General features: G+C 39.8%; 1 protein-coding gene across 13 annotated transcripts in view; it reads right to left on the minus strand.

The window, feature by feature from the left end:
* Positions 1 to 15,667, minus strand: part of hppy (MAP4K3-like protein hppy) — a 58,346-nt gene that overhangs the window by 37,340 nt on the left and 5,339 nt on the right. For all 13 annotated transcript variants that reach the window (XM_087357360.1, XM_087357351.1, XM_087357353.1 and 10 more), the window contains exons 2-11: positions 15,224 to 15,281; positions 14,722 to 14,877; positions 14,122 to 14,225; positions 12,593 to 12,721; positions 11,782 to 11,963; positions 9,919 to 10,000; positions 8,589 to 8,696; positions 8,393 to 8,486; positions 7,206 to 7,327; positions 4,659 to 4,732 (exon numbers count right to left, since the gene is read on the minus strand). In XM_087357360.1, the coding sequence (XP_087213486.1) occupies positions 4,659 to 4,732; positions 7,206 to 7,327; positions 8,393 to 8,486; positions 8,589 to 8,696; positions 9,919 to 10,000; positions 11,782 to 11,963; positions 12,593 to 12,721; positions 14,122 to 14,225; positions 14,722 to 14,877; positions 15,224 to 15,281 (1,109 nt within the window). The remainder of the gene's footprint in view (positions 1 to 4,658; positions 4,733 to 7,205; positions 7,328 to 8,392; positions 8,487 to 8,588; positions 8,697 to 9,918; positions 10,001 to 11,781; positions 11,964 to 12,592; positions 12,722 to 14,121; positions 14,226 to 14,721; positions 14,878 to 15,223; positions 15,282 to 15,667) is intronic.

Consider the following 15,667-nt stretch of genomic DNA (forward strand, 5'->3'; position numbering starts at 1 on the left):
AATAAGAATAACTGTCTACACAATCGTTATTCTATAACAGTTATTTTGTTACATTTTTTAACAAAATATTTGCCTCAACTACCGGATGATGCAACAAACTGCATGGTACAAAGCACGATAGAATTCTTGCTAATTTCAGCCACGACATAATGCAGTTTTTGGATTCTCACTCCCCAATCAATGGGTGGGATGAAATGGACCAGCTTTATGACCTCCGTGATCACCCAATCTCATACCTGCCAACTTCTATCTGTGTGGCCTTCTGAAGAGCAGTTTACTCAAAAAGCTAATAAACAGTATTAAGATGATAACTGTCTACACAAGTCTTACTCTTCTGCAGCAATTATTTTGCTACGTACATGTTTTAGCCTAATCAGGTTATTCTGATATGTGAATAGCTCGATACATTGATGTGTATGCACATATGCAGTGGATTCCGGTTAATTGGGATACACCGGGACTAGAACACTTCGGCCCAATTAAGCGCCTGCCCCGATTATCTGAAGTTCCACATAAAAGGTAAAAAAGGTTTGTTCTTTAAGATTTGTCCCAAATAAACTGCTGCCCGATTAACCGATGGCCCAACTAACGAGAATCAACTGTACTTTTAAGTAAGGTAAAAGATGCTGGGATCCATGCATGGTTCCTAAGGGAGTTTCCACATAAACTGCAGTAGAAGCATACATAAGTACCTCTGTGTAGAAAGCCTCTTGGTACTAGCATTGAAAAGTTAAGTATTAAAAAGCTAAGGAATCAGAATATAAACAGGAAACCACCGTGTGGGTTTGCCCAATGGCTAATTTTAAAACTAAAGTTAAAAATTGAAGTTAACATAATTATGAAATTAAAGGATTAATTAGGCAGAAGCTGAGTCAAGAAAGGACAGCTGGAATAGCCAGGTGATTGACTAGGACAATTACAGAAGTACTAAATACTCAGTGAAGACGTGTCTGCCCCACGTTTGACGTCTAGAGAAATATTTCCATGGCTACTTATTCTTAGTTACAACTTCTGTGAAACGGCATACTCATTTCAGAAATTTCTTTCAGCAAGCTACACCTCAGCTTCATCATGACTGATCTGGTGCCTCCTCAACTTCCTATCCACACTGTGATCCCTTCTCGTTCCTTCTACGTGGAATTTTCGCTTCACTCTCTCTGTTGACGTTGCTTGCTGTTGGCATGCTAGAGATGAAGACCTCATTCTGTGTTCTGGCTTTGGAAGCGACATCAATGGGCCAGCAAAAGGAAACTAGGCCAGACTGCAGTTGGTTTACTTTGGCTTGAAAGGTAGGCAGGGATTCCAAATTCCATTTGGTCTGTGTATTTAAAACTCGCTTGTAATCCTATGTTTAAGCCCACCTCTGGATAAAGCATCCCCTGTGGATTTTGTTCAGTCACTTCCCTGGTTTTTTATTCATATGCCTCAGCTTTTAATTTATACTTATTTGTACTTGTTACACTCTTCTGGCTGCTGCCTCGTTGCTTCAGACACTGCATACTCAATTTTCAATGACACCACCGACACTTGTGTTGACAGCTGTCATTTGTCAGTGTGTCTATGTGTCATGACCTCCTTTACTATTTGAATCAACTAATTTATTACACATTCATTACATCTTCTCACAATATCTTGTGTCCTTATTATCTCTGTGAGTGAGAGCCATTTTCATGTTCGTACTGTTACAGAAACTGGGCTGTGGTTTGGATGTGTCTATGGCAGCATCCCATTCACATCACCTGAGTTCACCTTATCATATTATGTTTCTGTCAAAAGAATTAAAACTTGAACGAAACAGTCATCATGATTTCATCCATGGATTTTTTATTCTCATCAACTTTTTTTTTAAGTTATGAAACAGTGATTTATCAGATGCTGCAGACCTAGTATTTCATCCAAACCGGGATGACGGGACTATGCATGTTAGACCATAATAGAAAACGGGTATCTGATAATATATTTAGGACTTATACAGTGGGAGTATTAATTTAAAATTAGTGAAAATTAAGACACCTTACTTCAAATAATGACACAAGAATAAAAATGTGTGTATGTGCACGTGCACGCATGCATGTATGTATAGGACACCATTATTCCATTATTATAAGATGTTATCCTTTATTACATAAGAATAGAATGAGCCGGGATAGCTCAGTCAGTATAGTGACTAGCTACGGGCTGGACGACCGGGGTTCGATCCCCTACAGGGGCAGAGGATTTTTCCTCTAGCCTCTGCGTCCAGACCGGCTCTGGGGCCCATCCAGCCTCCTCTACAATGGGTACCTGGGTCCTTTCCCGGGGGTAAAGCCGGTTGGGGCGTGATGCTGACCACTCACCCCCATCTAGTGCCGGGGTCAAGGAAGAGAGGAGCTATACCTCCACTCCCCCCAAGCGCCTACATGGCGTATAGTGGGACAAACTTTACTTTTTACTTTACTTTTACATATGAATAGAGGACTTTAACACCCGGATTAAGGACCTGCTGGCTGGACTGTAACTTTAGGATTTAACAGTTTAGCAGCATGCTACTGTAACACAAAGCCAGACATGGCCAGCTGCATTGCATGCAAGACGCTACACATGGCTGATCAAGGTTAAACATCTACTACTTCACACACCTGTCTGTATACTCATGCAGAAATTAAAATACATTTGCTAAAGCAATTTAAGAAAATGTTTTAAGTACACAAGTAAAAATGTTCATGCACTGGCATTATAACTGGTTTTTAATACGCTATAACGGAATCTCTTTAGGAGTGAAGAGCATAATTAATGGTAATCTGAACTCATTGCTCAAACCACTGATAAACGATGACAGATGCAGCACATCCATGTACTAAAATAATACAAACTACATTTACAGGGTAAAACATCACTGGAAGAAAGTTTAGAAGTTTACTCACTGGACAACAAAAATTGTAAACGCGGTTCCAATCAAAACATAACCCAAATTATAACAGTATTTGTAAGCTTTGGTAACATCAATATAACAAGACAAATGAGCTCTTTTTAGTTTTTAGGAAGAAGTTATGGAATGATGAATTATTTTCGGGCTACCAGCCATGTCGTGTGGTTTAATGGAGATAACACCACCGTTTTGGGACCTTCAGTACCCTGAGGATGAGGATGAAGATGATTCTCAAAATGTTGGTGTTTTCTCCATTAAACCACACGACATGGCTGGTTGCCCAAAAATAATTCATTATACTTCGTTGCCGTGAAAGCTTCAGATCATACAACTTATAGAATGGCTTTACAGCAGATATCCATCACCTTCTTAAAGACAAACAAATCACTTCCTGGAGTCAAGAAAAATTATATTATTCTTAACACTTCAAATTAAGAAATATTTAAATGAAAATTTAAAAATATATTAATTGCTCTTTTCTGTGTTAGTGTGTTAACATTTTATTTACCTAATGTTGTATTTTTTAATGTATATGACAAATGCTAGAGCCTGTAGAAAAGGTAAGATTTTATCTTTGTTCTACTTGTGAGACATGAGTACTTGTTGTATTGTTACATTGGGGTAGGAACATGTCTCTAAGGAACTATTGGTGTTAAAGTGGGGCTGAGAGCAAACTGAATTTGTTATCTTTGGGTATATCATTTTTACCACACTCTCATTTCTGGAGCAAATTACAAAATTTGTCACCCTCATCTGCCGACCAACTACTTTCTCTCATCAGCAGCTGTTCCATTTTTCACATTCAATTGCCAAATAACTAGCACATCCTCAAGATCAATTTTTGCGCCTTCAACCATTTCACACTTCTACATGTTTCATTACATCCTTTCTTCTTTTCACACATAGCATCAGTAAATGAGATGAATAGCCGACAATATTTTGCTGGCTTTCACCATGTCACAAAAGAACACCTCTATTTTTGTGTATTATACTCGACTGTTTCCACTATCAAATTAATTCCCCTCCCATGGCTGGTGCATTTATTGCAATTGCCTGGATTTGGAATGTCATTACGCGTACCACTGACCACACGTAGCAATGCTTCTTCCTTCCTGAGTCACTGCAAGTGGTTTCTTACCTGAATATGTTTCATTTGGTAATGCAAAATTGTTGGCATGCCATATTTGTACAACTGAATCATCCGGGGATTTGTGTGTACAGCTGGTGAAGACAAAATGGCGCGGTGCTGTATCGGATATGATCATAACGCTTAACAGTACATTTGTATTTCCACAAATATTGGTGGATGGCAAGTACAGGGGTGGTGCTTTATCAGGGAATGCTCACTGAAATTACATATGGAATTTCTGTTCTCAGGTTTTTGTAGACACAATACAAGGGTGGTGGTATACAGAGGGACACTGTATTGGGGTCTAACTGTAATTTATTCCTCCCAAAACCTTTTGTAGACCACTACCAATATGAATTATTCTAAAACACTATATTAAAGGGCATTTGAGAAACCCATTATTTTAATGTAAAAGAATCATATACATTTTAGGTTCAAAGATCTGTGATTTTTATGTGGCTACAATGACACAAAAAACGGATACTAGTATTGATAAAATGCAGTAATAAAGACTGCAATATGACACAGAAACTACGAGGCAGGAAGCAAATCTCAATAAAAGTGATGTTCAAATAACTAACAAAATATATCCCTGCTCGAAAGAAGTGACATGGTACTTACTTTTCATGGGTGTGGCTAGTTTCTTCAAAAACACTCTCTTTCATCCAATCCGTATTATCACAGTTATGTACCGTCTGCAAGAGAAAAAGAAACAACATTATACATACACACTAATATAATATTTTAGTGTTTTTATTTAGGGGACACACTGAACACTAGTGTGAATAAAGATGTAACGTTGTACTTCATTTGGGCCTTGCATGTCTGATCATTACATGGGCATTAAGTACAGAGAATAAGACTAATATATATAATTTCAACTGATTAGTCATTTTGAAACAAAATTACACTCCTCAAAACAATCAAGGGGTCAGGATTTCAAATGGTCGTAAATTTTCTTGGGCTTTGTTAATTTATTGAAATGTGGGTAGTTTAGAGAATAGACCTTTATTTAAACAAAAACAGACCTCTTTGTAACAGCAAACACAACTAAAGCCTTGTTACACTGAACAGTTTTGAACTAGTCACAAAAAGGAATGGAACTTTTATTTGCATCAAGTTTTTGTGACAAAATTTCAAGCTTCTTTTGCGCTTAGTAGGCAGTTGGACCCCCTTCAACTCGAAGGACAGCTATACAGCGTTGAGGCATACTCCGGACAATCCTCCGGATGTCGATTTGGGAAATTTGCACCCATTCCTCCAAACGGGCATCTTCCAGGTCCCGCAGTGTGGTACGTGCGTTCTGACGGTCTCTGACGCTTCTTCCCAGTACGTCCCACACATGCTCAATAGGGTTCATGTCTGGGCTGCGAGCTGGCCATGGTAAAATGGCGATGTTGTGCTCTTGGAGGTACTCCCTGATGATTCCTGCAACGTGAGGGCGGGCACTGTCATGCATTCGGAGAAAATTTTCTCCAAATGCCAATGCATGGGGATGCACATGAGGTTCCAGCACCTCATGAATGTAACGCCGCACAGTTCTGATGATGACGAGGTTGGTTTTGTCGTCAATCGAAATACCGGCCCACACCATTATGGAGCCACCACCAAAACTGATATTTTCCTGGACTGTGACTGGTAGAAAACACTCTCCTGGCCGTCGCCAAACTCGGACATGTCCATTGTTGCCCTGCAGCAGAAATCTGGACTTGTCGGTGAAAAGGACATTGCGCCAATGACACAGTTGCCAATGTTCATGTTCCTGGGCGAACTTTTCACGCTCGTTTATGCTCCCTCATCAATCGGGGCACTCTAGCGGGACGCCTGGACATCAGATCCACCTCTCAAAGACGGTTTATCACTGTTTGGTCAGACACTTGTCGACCTGTAGCTCGGGAAAGGTCATTTTGCAAGGTCAGTGCGGTATCTCTGCGGTGCCTCAAGGCTTGTAGACGCAGAAAACAATCATCCCTAGCAGTTGTTGCCCTGTGACAACCCTGTCCTCGACGTCGAATGACCATTCCAGTGTCTTGGTATCTGGGGCTTAGTCGCCATATCAAGGATTGAACCACAATGAGCTGTCCGGCAACATACCGTTGTGTTTGGACCTCTTGCAGAAGCATGACAGCCTGTGTTGCTTCTATTGCTGTCAAATGTCTCCTTACACCTTCCTAACTTGCACATTGCGCTGCATAACAACAGTAAACCTGTATCGTCAATAACAAACACAAGCACTGCTCTCCTTCATTCCTGTTTTCAATACCTTTGCTCTCGTAGGTTTCTCTTCCTGAAATAACCAACCGTAACTGATCCCACCTTTCACAATTGCACTTGTATTAGCATTGTTTACAACCCCGCAGAGTGCGTTTATTTCAAATTCAGTCCAAGAAACTTTACAACCATTTGAAAACTTGACCCCTTAATTGTTTTGAGGAGTGTATAATCTAGATACAATATGTTTATCTTCAGATAATTAAAATGATGTTAAACATTCAAACAAGGACGTCACGGATGTCATGCCAACCTCTCTACATGAAAATGCAGCAGGCAATGTGTGACACCATGTGCAGTACGATTGGTAAATTTTATTTTTTAAGTTTGAATGCAATGTGACATAAAATTAATCTAAACTTTGATATGGCTTATAAATTACTTTATAAGCTACGTGCAGCTTATATGAACACAAATACAAAACTTCTTTGCATTATCTCTTTCATATATCCAGTTCTATGCACAAATTAAACTTGTCAATACTAAAATAAATTGATATTAAAAGATGCTAATAGGCACTAAGCTACCTATGAAATCCCCTTCCCTTTAAGGAATCAAAAAGCTCTTTACTGTGACAATGTGAGCCCACCACCAATCCTCATTTAGTCCCAGATAAATCCCATCCACATCTTCACTACCTGACATCAAGATCAATTTTAATGTAATTTTTTTATAGCCTGGGTCTTCAAAGCAGTTTTTCAACTAAAAATATATATACATTTCTGATCTTGCCCATGCGTCCTACACGCCAAACCCATCTCACCCTCCTTGATTTTATCATCTAATTTTATAAAGAGTATAAATAAACATTTTGCAATATTCTCTAGCCCCCTGTTATTTCCCCACCCCCCTCTTTGGTCCAAATATTCCTCCCAGTTTCATGCTCTCAAATGTTACCTCTATGTTATTCATAATATCCATGATGTCCCATGCTCTTGAGACATCTGCATAATGAGACGTCATGGGTTGCACAGCATCAATGTCTCTTTGAAGAGTCTGATCACTGTGTGAACATACCCCTGCAACATAGATAGGTTTTTCACAATCACTATATCATTCTTTAAATTCAGGGAGACAAACAGCAGCAACAAACGTGTTCTATGCCCCACATTCTGCAAAGTCACTCTTCCAAAATGTGCCTCTCTACGGCCAAAAGCCACGTGCTTCCAAAAGTGTCTCTAATACTTTCATTATCTCCACAGAAGGTTGCGTATTGCATCCCTATAAAATAAATCTCCTTTTTCATTCAAAGACACATAAGCAAGAAACTTATGCACACCAGTTTATTTTCATGGCTGATGTGAATTTGTACATCACGTTCATGTAGCGTGTTATAAATCCGTGAAATAGACATTCTTCTTCAATGCTGTATGGTATAAAACAGTTCCAGTGCAAATACAATTGTTTACTTCCCTTCTGAGTACATGAATAATGTCCTCATAACTGTCAATATTAAAGCACAACCGTGACCACATTTTAGATAATTTTGCCTTTATAATTGAACAGACAGCACAAGAATGTGAAATTTTTTAGTGTTTTAAGCTTTTCATGCACAATTGGCTTTGTAAGCTCACTATGGAACAATCTGCAGAAATTTGTAAGCTTGTAAGCACATGAAGATTTCTGTCTTCTGGGTTGTTGCGCTGTGTAGACTGGTCGATGTTAACCAACTGCCTCCTTCATCGCCCTGATGACGGAGGCAGTATGACCTCTGAAACGTTGGTTAACATCGACCAGACTACACAGCGCAACAACCCAGAAGACAGAAATCTTCATACTCATCGCCCTGATGACGGAGGCAGTATGACCTCTGAAACGTTGGTTAACATCGACCAGACTACACAGCGCAACAACCCAGAAGACAGAAATCTTCATACTCACCGCTGTGAAAACCTCAAATCTTACATTGTAAGCACATCTCTCAACTTTCAAGCAATTACCTTCTGAATGAACATGTAACATTCACGTAATCAAACCAGGATCACTACAAATAAAGTATATGTACAGGTACAGACCACTTAATTGTCAACAAGGGCCTGATGAACGTTAATAAAGTAGTACCCCACTGAAATGATAATACATACTATTATGGTTGATGGCAACGTCTGTTATCGGTCTTGATTTTGCTCGAACTGATGTGTGTTTTGATGCTATTCTCTGAGGAACATTTGGAACTGCCTGAAAGGGAAAACATTCTCAGTGTAAGTTTTAAACTCAGACTTCTGCTCAAACCACAGATTCTGCTCAAACCACAGAAACTAAAACTATTATTTTACTGACCCCATCATCATCTGCCTCCAGTTCGGCGAACATGTGCGATGGGTTGCTTACTTTCTGAAGTAGCTCCACTGCAAGTCTTTTACTCATTTCACTTTGGAAAAATGGATGCTGCAACAAATATAATAATACAGCATTAACCATTTTGCCGCACATTATATTTTCTAGTGTTCCTTCAATTTCAGGTAAAAATCTTAACTATTACAGCTAGGTTGGTTATGTGCACTAATAAATAAATCACAGTTACCAACACAAATCAAGTACTCTCTATTAGTACAATAACATCCACCATACTAACGTCACTTAAAAATGACATTTTGGAAACTGTAATCTCTGTCTTCAGATAAAACCTACTCTGATGGGCGCAATCAATAATGCCAGTCCATATCTCCAGTGACAGTAATAGCTTTATCGACTGGGCGTAACAGAATAGGTTTTATAAGAGGTCAAAGACTGATTTCTTTAAACCACGTATTTTAATCCTCGTTGTTTAGCCAGGTGACTGGAGTATATCAGCATTTAAAGGTTTTAAAGGGTAGAAAATCATTAAATGAACTCTAGTTTGTTCACTGCAAATTCTAGACTAGAATCTTTTTAATAAAATGTAAACCATTAGGGATGAATCAATTTTCCCCATACCAGAGTCTCAAAATATTCAGCCTGACAGCAAATTTGCATAAATTTTTCAGTTTTATGCCATGTTTTTTTAAGTTTTCTGTCTTCTGATTTATAGCCACGTGGTACAACCCAGTAGACAGTCATCTTCAGCCTTGCCGAAGAGAAAAACACAAATCCTATCATGTCTTTTTGTTTATTCTTTGAAAGATTAGAAAATAGATTAGTCAGAGTGGCAGAAAATTTTTAATTCACTGTACCATGGCTTCAGAATGGTATTTCCTCTGTGACAGTAGCATGCTTCCTTCAAAACAGGTTACAGCTGCAAATATACCCAAATGGTCAAGCTGTTTGTACTGTCAGAAGTCTTTGGCAGTGCACTTCTTGATTTCAATAGAGATATGTAAGTTTGGTAATCCTTAGAGGAAACGTGACCTAACCAATGCAGATTTACAGTTACGTTTGTACTAGTACGGTTCTGAGAATGGTATTGTAGTGTACACGCGAGTTTCTGAACCATAATCGAGTTTAAATATTTATTTCTTGCAGTCTCAGTATTTCTTAGCAGATACATCAATGAAATATGTATCAAACAGCCGGGGGATAATAATATAATAATATTAATAATGAAAATAATAACCTGAGGACAGAAAAATTTGTCATGTTCTGCTGTATACATATATCACACTTTTCAGTTCAAAGTTTGAATGCCACTCACCAGCAATAGCTTTTCTGCTGTTGGTCTTTTCTTGGGATTTTTAGTTAATGCTACTTTTATGAAGTTATGAAATGTAGGACTCCTGCAAAAAGAAAAGAAAAGAAAAAAATCACAATAATACATGTACATCTGAAAAACATCAATACAACCAAATACACAACTTGAAAATTGTTGCATTCAAATTAAAAATTGGAATAAACCCACCTCAATATAATATAAAAATGTATGAAATTCAACACAATTTTTCAATGTTTGTTACATTACAGTCACCTTATGATTATCTATTGGTCGGGAAGCCTGAGGGGAAGAGACCTCTGGGGAGACCTAGACGTAGATGGGAGGATAATCTCAGGCGGGATCTATGGGAGATAGGAGTCAAAGGAGACTGGATTTTGTTGGCCCAGGACAGGGTCCGGTGGAGGGCTTTGGTTAATTCGGTGATGAACCTTCGGGTTCGGTAAGCCATCTGGTTGGTTGGGTCCCCTATTTGGGAAGCCTGAGGGGAAGAGACCTCTGGGGAGACCTAGACGTAGATGGGAGGATAATCTCAGGCGGGATCTATGGGAGATAGGAGTTGAAGGAGACTGGATTTTGTTGGCCCAGGACAGGGTCCGGTGGAGGGCTTTGGTTAATTCGGTGATGAACCTTCGGGTTCGGTAAGCCATCTGGTTGGTTGGGTCCACTATTTGGGAAGCCTGAGGGGAAGAGACCTCTGGGGAGACCTAGACGTAGATGGGAGGATAATCTCAGGCGGGATCTATGGGAGATAGGAGTCAAAGGAGACTGGATTTTGTTGGCCCAGGACAGGGTCCGGTGGAGGGCTTTGGTTAATTCGGTGATGAACCTTCGGGTTCGGTAAGCCATCTGGTTGGTTGGGTCCACTATTTGGGAAGCCTGAGGGGAAGAGACCTCTGGGGAGACCTAGACGTAGATGGGAGGATAATCTCAGGCGGGATCTATGGGAGATAGGAGTCAAAGGAGACTGGATTTTGTTGGCCCAGGACAGGGTCCGGTGGAGGGCTTTGGTTAACTCGGTGATGAACCTTCGGGTTCGGTAAGCCATCTGGTTGGTTGGGTCCACTATTTGGGAAGCCTGAGGGGAAGAGACCTCTGGGGAGACCTAGACGTAGATGGGAGGATAATCTCAGGCGGGATCTATGGGAGATAGGAGTCGAAGGAGACTGGATTTTGTTGGCCCAGGACAGGGTCTGGTGGAGGGCTTTGGTTAATTCGGTGATGAACCTTCGGGTTCCGTAAGCCATCTGGTTGGTTAGTTAGTTATGATTATCTATAGCAAACAACTAAACAACCAACCAAAAACTTCTTGAGAAGCTAATGGTCAACTAACTAGTAAAGAAATTCCCTTCCTTCATGGAATCCAAATGTTCATAACCATGTTTACAAGAGCCTGCCACAGTCCCTATAATGAGGCAGAAGAATCAAGTGCTCATCATCACACCCTCCTTCTGTAAGTCCTTTATAATACAATCCTCCTGTCTTATGTATGGTCTTCCGAAGTGGCCACATATGCTCAAAACCATAATTTGTATTTGCTTCATTTCACATCCTCTTTATTTTGATCTTTCCTTCCTATGAATTTAATTTCCAATATAAATAGCCTAACTCCAAACCACTGTATGATTCTCGCTCATGTGATTTTGGATAAAAAAAACTCCACAAAAAAGTTATGATTCAAACACGTGTGGTATTCTCCCGATGAAATATTCACTGCCATGCAGGACTGAACAATGCAATGTTTTATTCTATAATGCAAGAGCCAAGGTTTTCACACAATAAATTAGAATAAAAACAGAGATGCTTTTAATTCTGGCAAAAAATGAGTATTTGAACTTCAGAACTTACCATTTGTCTCTATCCTTTAATGTAGGAGGCTTGAAGCCACTTTTTGACATGAGAAACAATGCCCTCATAGGGTGAAGGTCAAACATTGGAGGCTGCAGCTCGGCAAGCTCAATCGAAGTTACGCCAATGGCCCAGATGTCACATAACTGATTGTAGCCTCCCTTTCTCTCAACAGCTGCGACCTGAAAGTACAAAACTCCATCTCAAACCACACGGTTGGTGGTGGAGGGCCGAACTCCACGAGTCTATGGGAGTGTACATGAATTAAGATCTGGTTTCTGATACATGAATCTTGCAGCAGGGGCAGCAAAAAGTGTCCAATTAAACTTCACTTCTGGGTTCTCCATGGATACGTGCGTTTGTGCGTAAGATGGTGGGAAAGAGAAACGACAGATCCCTGCTGGTGAGGCAGGAGTTTATAAACTTATTGGGTCTTAAAAATACACACTGACAATAAACCCAGAAGGGAAGCTCTCCCATGCAGAATACTGTACAGCACGGTGGGTGCTCAGCATGCAGAGCAGGACAGATCAGAAGAACAAAGAGATGATGCAGAAATACAATATTAAACATGAAAGGAAAGGAAAACATCAGAGCCTCCTTTGCTGTCTCCCATGAGGACAGGAGGAAGTTGAGTTGTCACTTGGGGTCACTGGTATAAAGAGTGACATTAAAAATCTACATAGCACCAGAAAATAAATCTGCTACTGACCAGACTCTAACATCTGTATCCACTGCTCCCTCTCAGAAGAACACAGAAGAGTTTGACAAACAGCAATAAAACGTTCCATAACACTAAGACAATACTCACCTCTGGTGCCATCCAATACGGTGTTCCAATGAAAGACTTCCTCTTGTTTATTGTTGCTGTAATTTGTGCAGAAACACCAAAATCAGCCAGTTTCACATCACCTGATTCAGTTAATAAGATATTGGCACCCTGGAGAAGCAGAAAACATAGAATTAATGCTCGTCTGTATCAACAAAACATCAGACAGACACTACTGTCAAAAACACACACAAGTATAGGATTTTTACTTGCAAGATGAGGAACAGGATATGGTAAGTGAAGTTTCCCGGTCCATCAAGTATTTTCTGACTTCTTGCACAGACATGAACACACTGCGCAACAAAAATCAGAGCTTGAAATTTTGTAAGTCCCATACTGAAGCTGGCATCATATTTTGTGTCAATGAAATCTCCTTGTATCTGTCCATATGTGGCTTTTCTGCACCTTCTGTTAACAATGATTTATGCCAGACATCTGTTAAACAAAGACACCAATATGTCTGCCTAATATTAACAAAAACATAAATCAATGTTAATGACTTTTCCTTGTCTTCTGCAAGCGTTTCTCTTGGCATGGACTCAGGATTCCATGACACCTTCATGTAAGCCTTAAAAAGCTAAACAAACAACTGTTATTCTTATTGTTTGAATAACAGGAATATTATTAAAAATAATAAGAATGGGAATAAGAATAAGAATAACCATAGGATTCATAATAACAGGAAGTATAAAAGAAAACAATTAACAACATTAAAAACTCCGGGCTCACTGTTGTTCGAAAACGAAGCACACAAGACACACGGATGGATCCATAGGACGTTCTTCGCTCACACTATTGCATGACGAGAACCAAAAGGAGCCTGATAAGCTTACAAAGCAGTGATGCTGATGCTCCTAAGCAATGATCAATCACCCATCTATCCTGAATTGTTCGATTATCTTCTTGAACACAACACAAGAGCAGTGAAAGCAAAAGTACATAAATTCTTTTTAGAGAAAGAACCACCAATTTTGCTGTCAATCAATAGTGACCGAGCTGCCAAATTTAAAAAAAAAATACTCTCCCCACCTTCAGGGTTGAAGATGGAGAGAGCAAGTTTCTCAGAAACACTGATATCTGCCATGGCTTCACAACCCAGAAAACATCATCATCGTCACCAACATGAGAACCTCAAATCTCATATCCCTTCTTATAAAGCTCCAAACAACAAACGACATGGAATGTGGGGGCGCAGCTCCACCGTACTTAAACCCCAACACTATATGGAAGTGAGTGAACAGCTGCATTGCCCCCTGCTCCTCAAAGAAAGAGCCTCCAGTACCCACTGGACAGATGACTAGGTAAGACCCAGAGTCTGTCTGGACCTGACAGCAAGGATAAAGTCTCTGTATCTCCTAGGAGCCTAACTCTCCAGTTGTGTCATCTTAAAACTACTTACTGATGCAGCTATACCACCTCCGACCATTACATGAACTGAAAACATACGAGGACTGGAATACTGCGATAATGAACTGTGTAGTACTTGTAATGGAATGCATACTCCAACTTACTTTTATATCCCTATGCATCTTCCCCATGCTGTGCAAATAGGCCAGCCCATGTAAAGTCTCCTTGCACATATAAGCAATTTGTAGTTCAGTCAGTGGACCTGTAACTTAAAAAAAGAGGCTGTTCAAGACACGCAACAAAAGCAAATCATCTGTAAACACCGTGTCCAGCATCACAGTGTAACGTTCACCATCGCTGTAGGACTTAAGGTTTTCACGGCAGCGAGTCTGAAGATGGCTGTCTTCTGGGTTGTCGCGCCGTGTAGTCTGGTAGATGTCTCAGAGGTCCTTGCTGCGTCCATCATCACGTCGGTAAACTTCTACCAGACTGCACGGCACAACTGTGTTATAAGCTACCCACATTATATGTGAAACTGACATTTATCTAACAAAACATACGTAATCATATTGGGGGACATGATCACAGCCCGCGAGATAATGAGGCACGGTATATCAAGGTTCCACTGAATCACATTTACGTGCTATTCATAACTTCCACACACACATTAAAGTTTAAGAATAACTGCTCAAGCACGTTTTGAAAGAGAACACTGATAGTTCTTCAATTTATGTATCTATAAATTACATGATGCAGACACTTACTGTGGTAAATATCTTGAAGGGACCCGCCCCCACAATATTCCATGCAAATCCATAATTTGTCTCTGCGCAGGTAGCTGCCATAGTAAGCAATTATATTTGGGTGCCGACAATCCTTCATCATAAGGATTTCTTGTTGGATGATGGCAAAGTCATCGCCTAATGAGCAGAAAAGTGTAATATAGCAACCAGCACTAAGAACTGAAACTGTCAGTATTATGGTTCTTTGTGGTTAATAAAATGCAAAGCAAAATACATTCTAGTTGAAACTTTGTTCCCATCAGAATGCATCCATGAACTCACACTGTGACCCAGCATAAAAGAAACTAAAGTCACGAACAGAGCTTTCAGACCTGAACAGCTACTTGAGGCTTTCTTGACAAAGTGCAGTAAACTTTTGCTTATTACCATTCCTGGCCAAATCTCTGGGCATCAACTTAGTTTCTAACAATCTGTATTTCACTCCAGAACATTTTATTACGAATAAGTAATCTGTAATATCTACCTGGCTCTAATTTGATGACTTTGATTGCTGCTAGATCATTTGTGGTTAGCCGTTTTGCCTGGAAGAGAAAATGAATATTACAGGCAAACATAAAAAGCAGGCAGTTTGTTTCCCATTTCATCACTGTGTAATTTTTAAGTTTCACAATAAAATAAGATATGAGAAAAATTCAAAACCAGCAGGAACTGAAATTGAACAACACAAACTGCTTTACATTTTCACTACTTGGTTAGGTCATTTTTACATAAAACTACAAAATAACATTTTAAGGCCAGAAAAACTAATAAAAATTAAGTAAAACCAGTACAGGTGGGACATCTCGGTCAGTTATGTGATGTCTATGGGCTGTGTTGACTGTGGTTCAAATTCTGGTAAGAGCAAGACTCTTTCCCACTATGTCCAGGCCAGACCTGAAGCCCACACAGCTTTCAACCCAGTGTGTAC

Source organism: Zootermopsis nevadensis, unplaced genomic scaffold (genome assembly GCF_977971745.1).
Source record: "Zootermopsis nevadensis isolate Lab colony 2312 unplaced genomic scaffold, Znev_1.0 Znev_ptg000002l, whole genome shotgun sequence".
NCBI lineage: Eukaryota > Metazoa > Arthropoda > Insecta > Blattodea > Termopsidae > Zootermopsis > Zootermopsis nevadensis.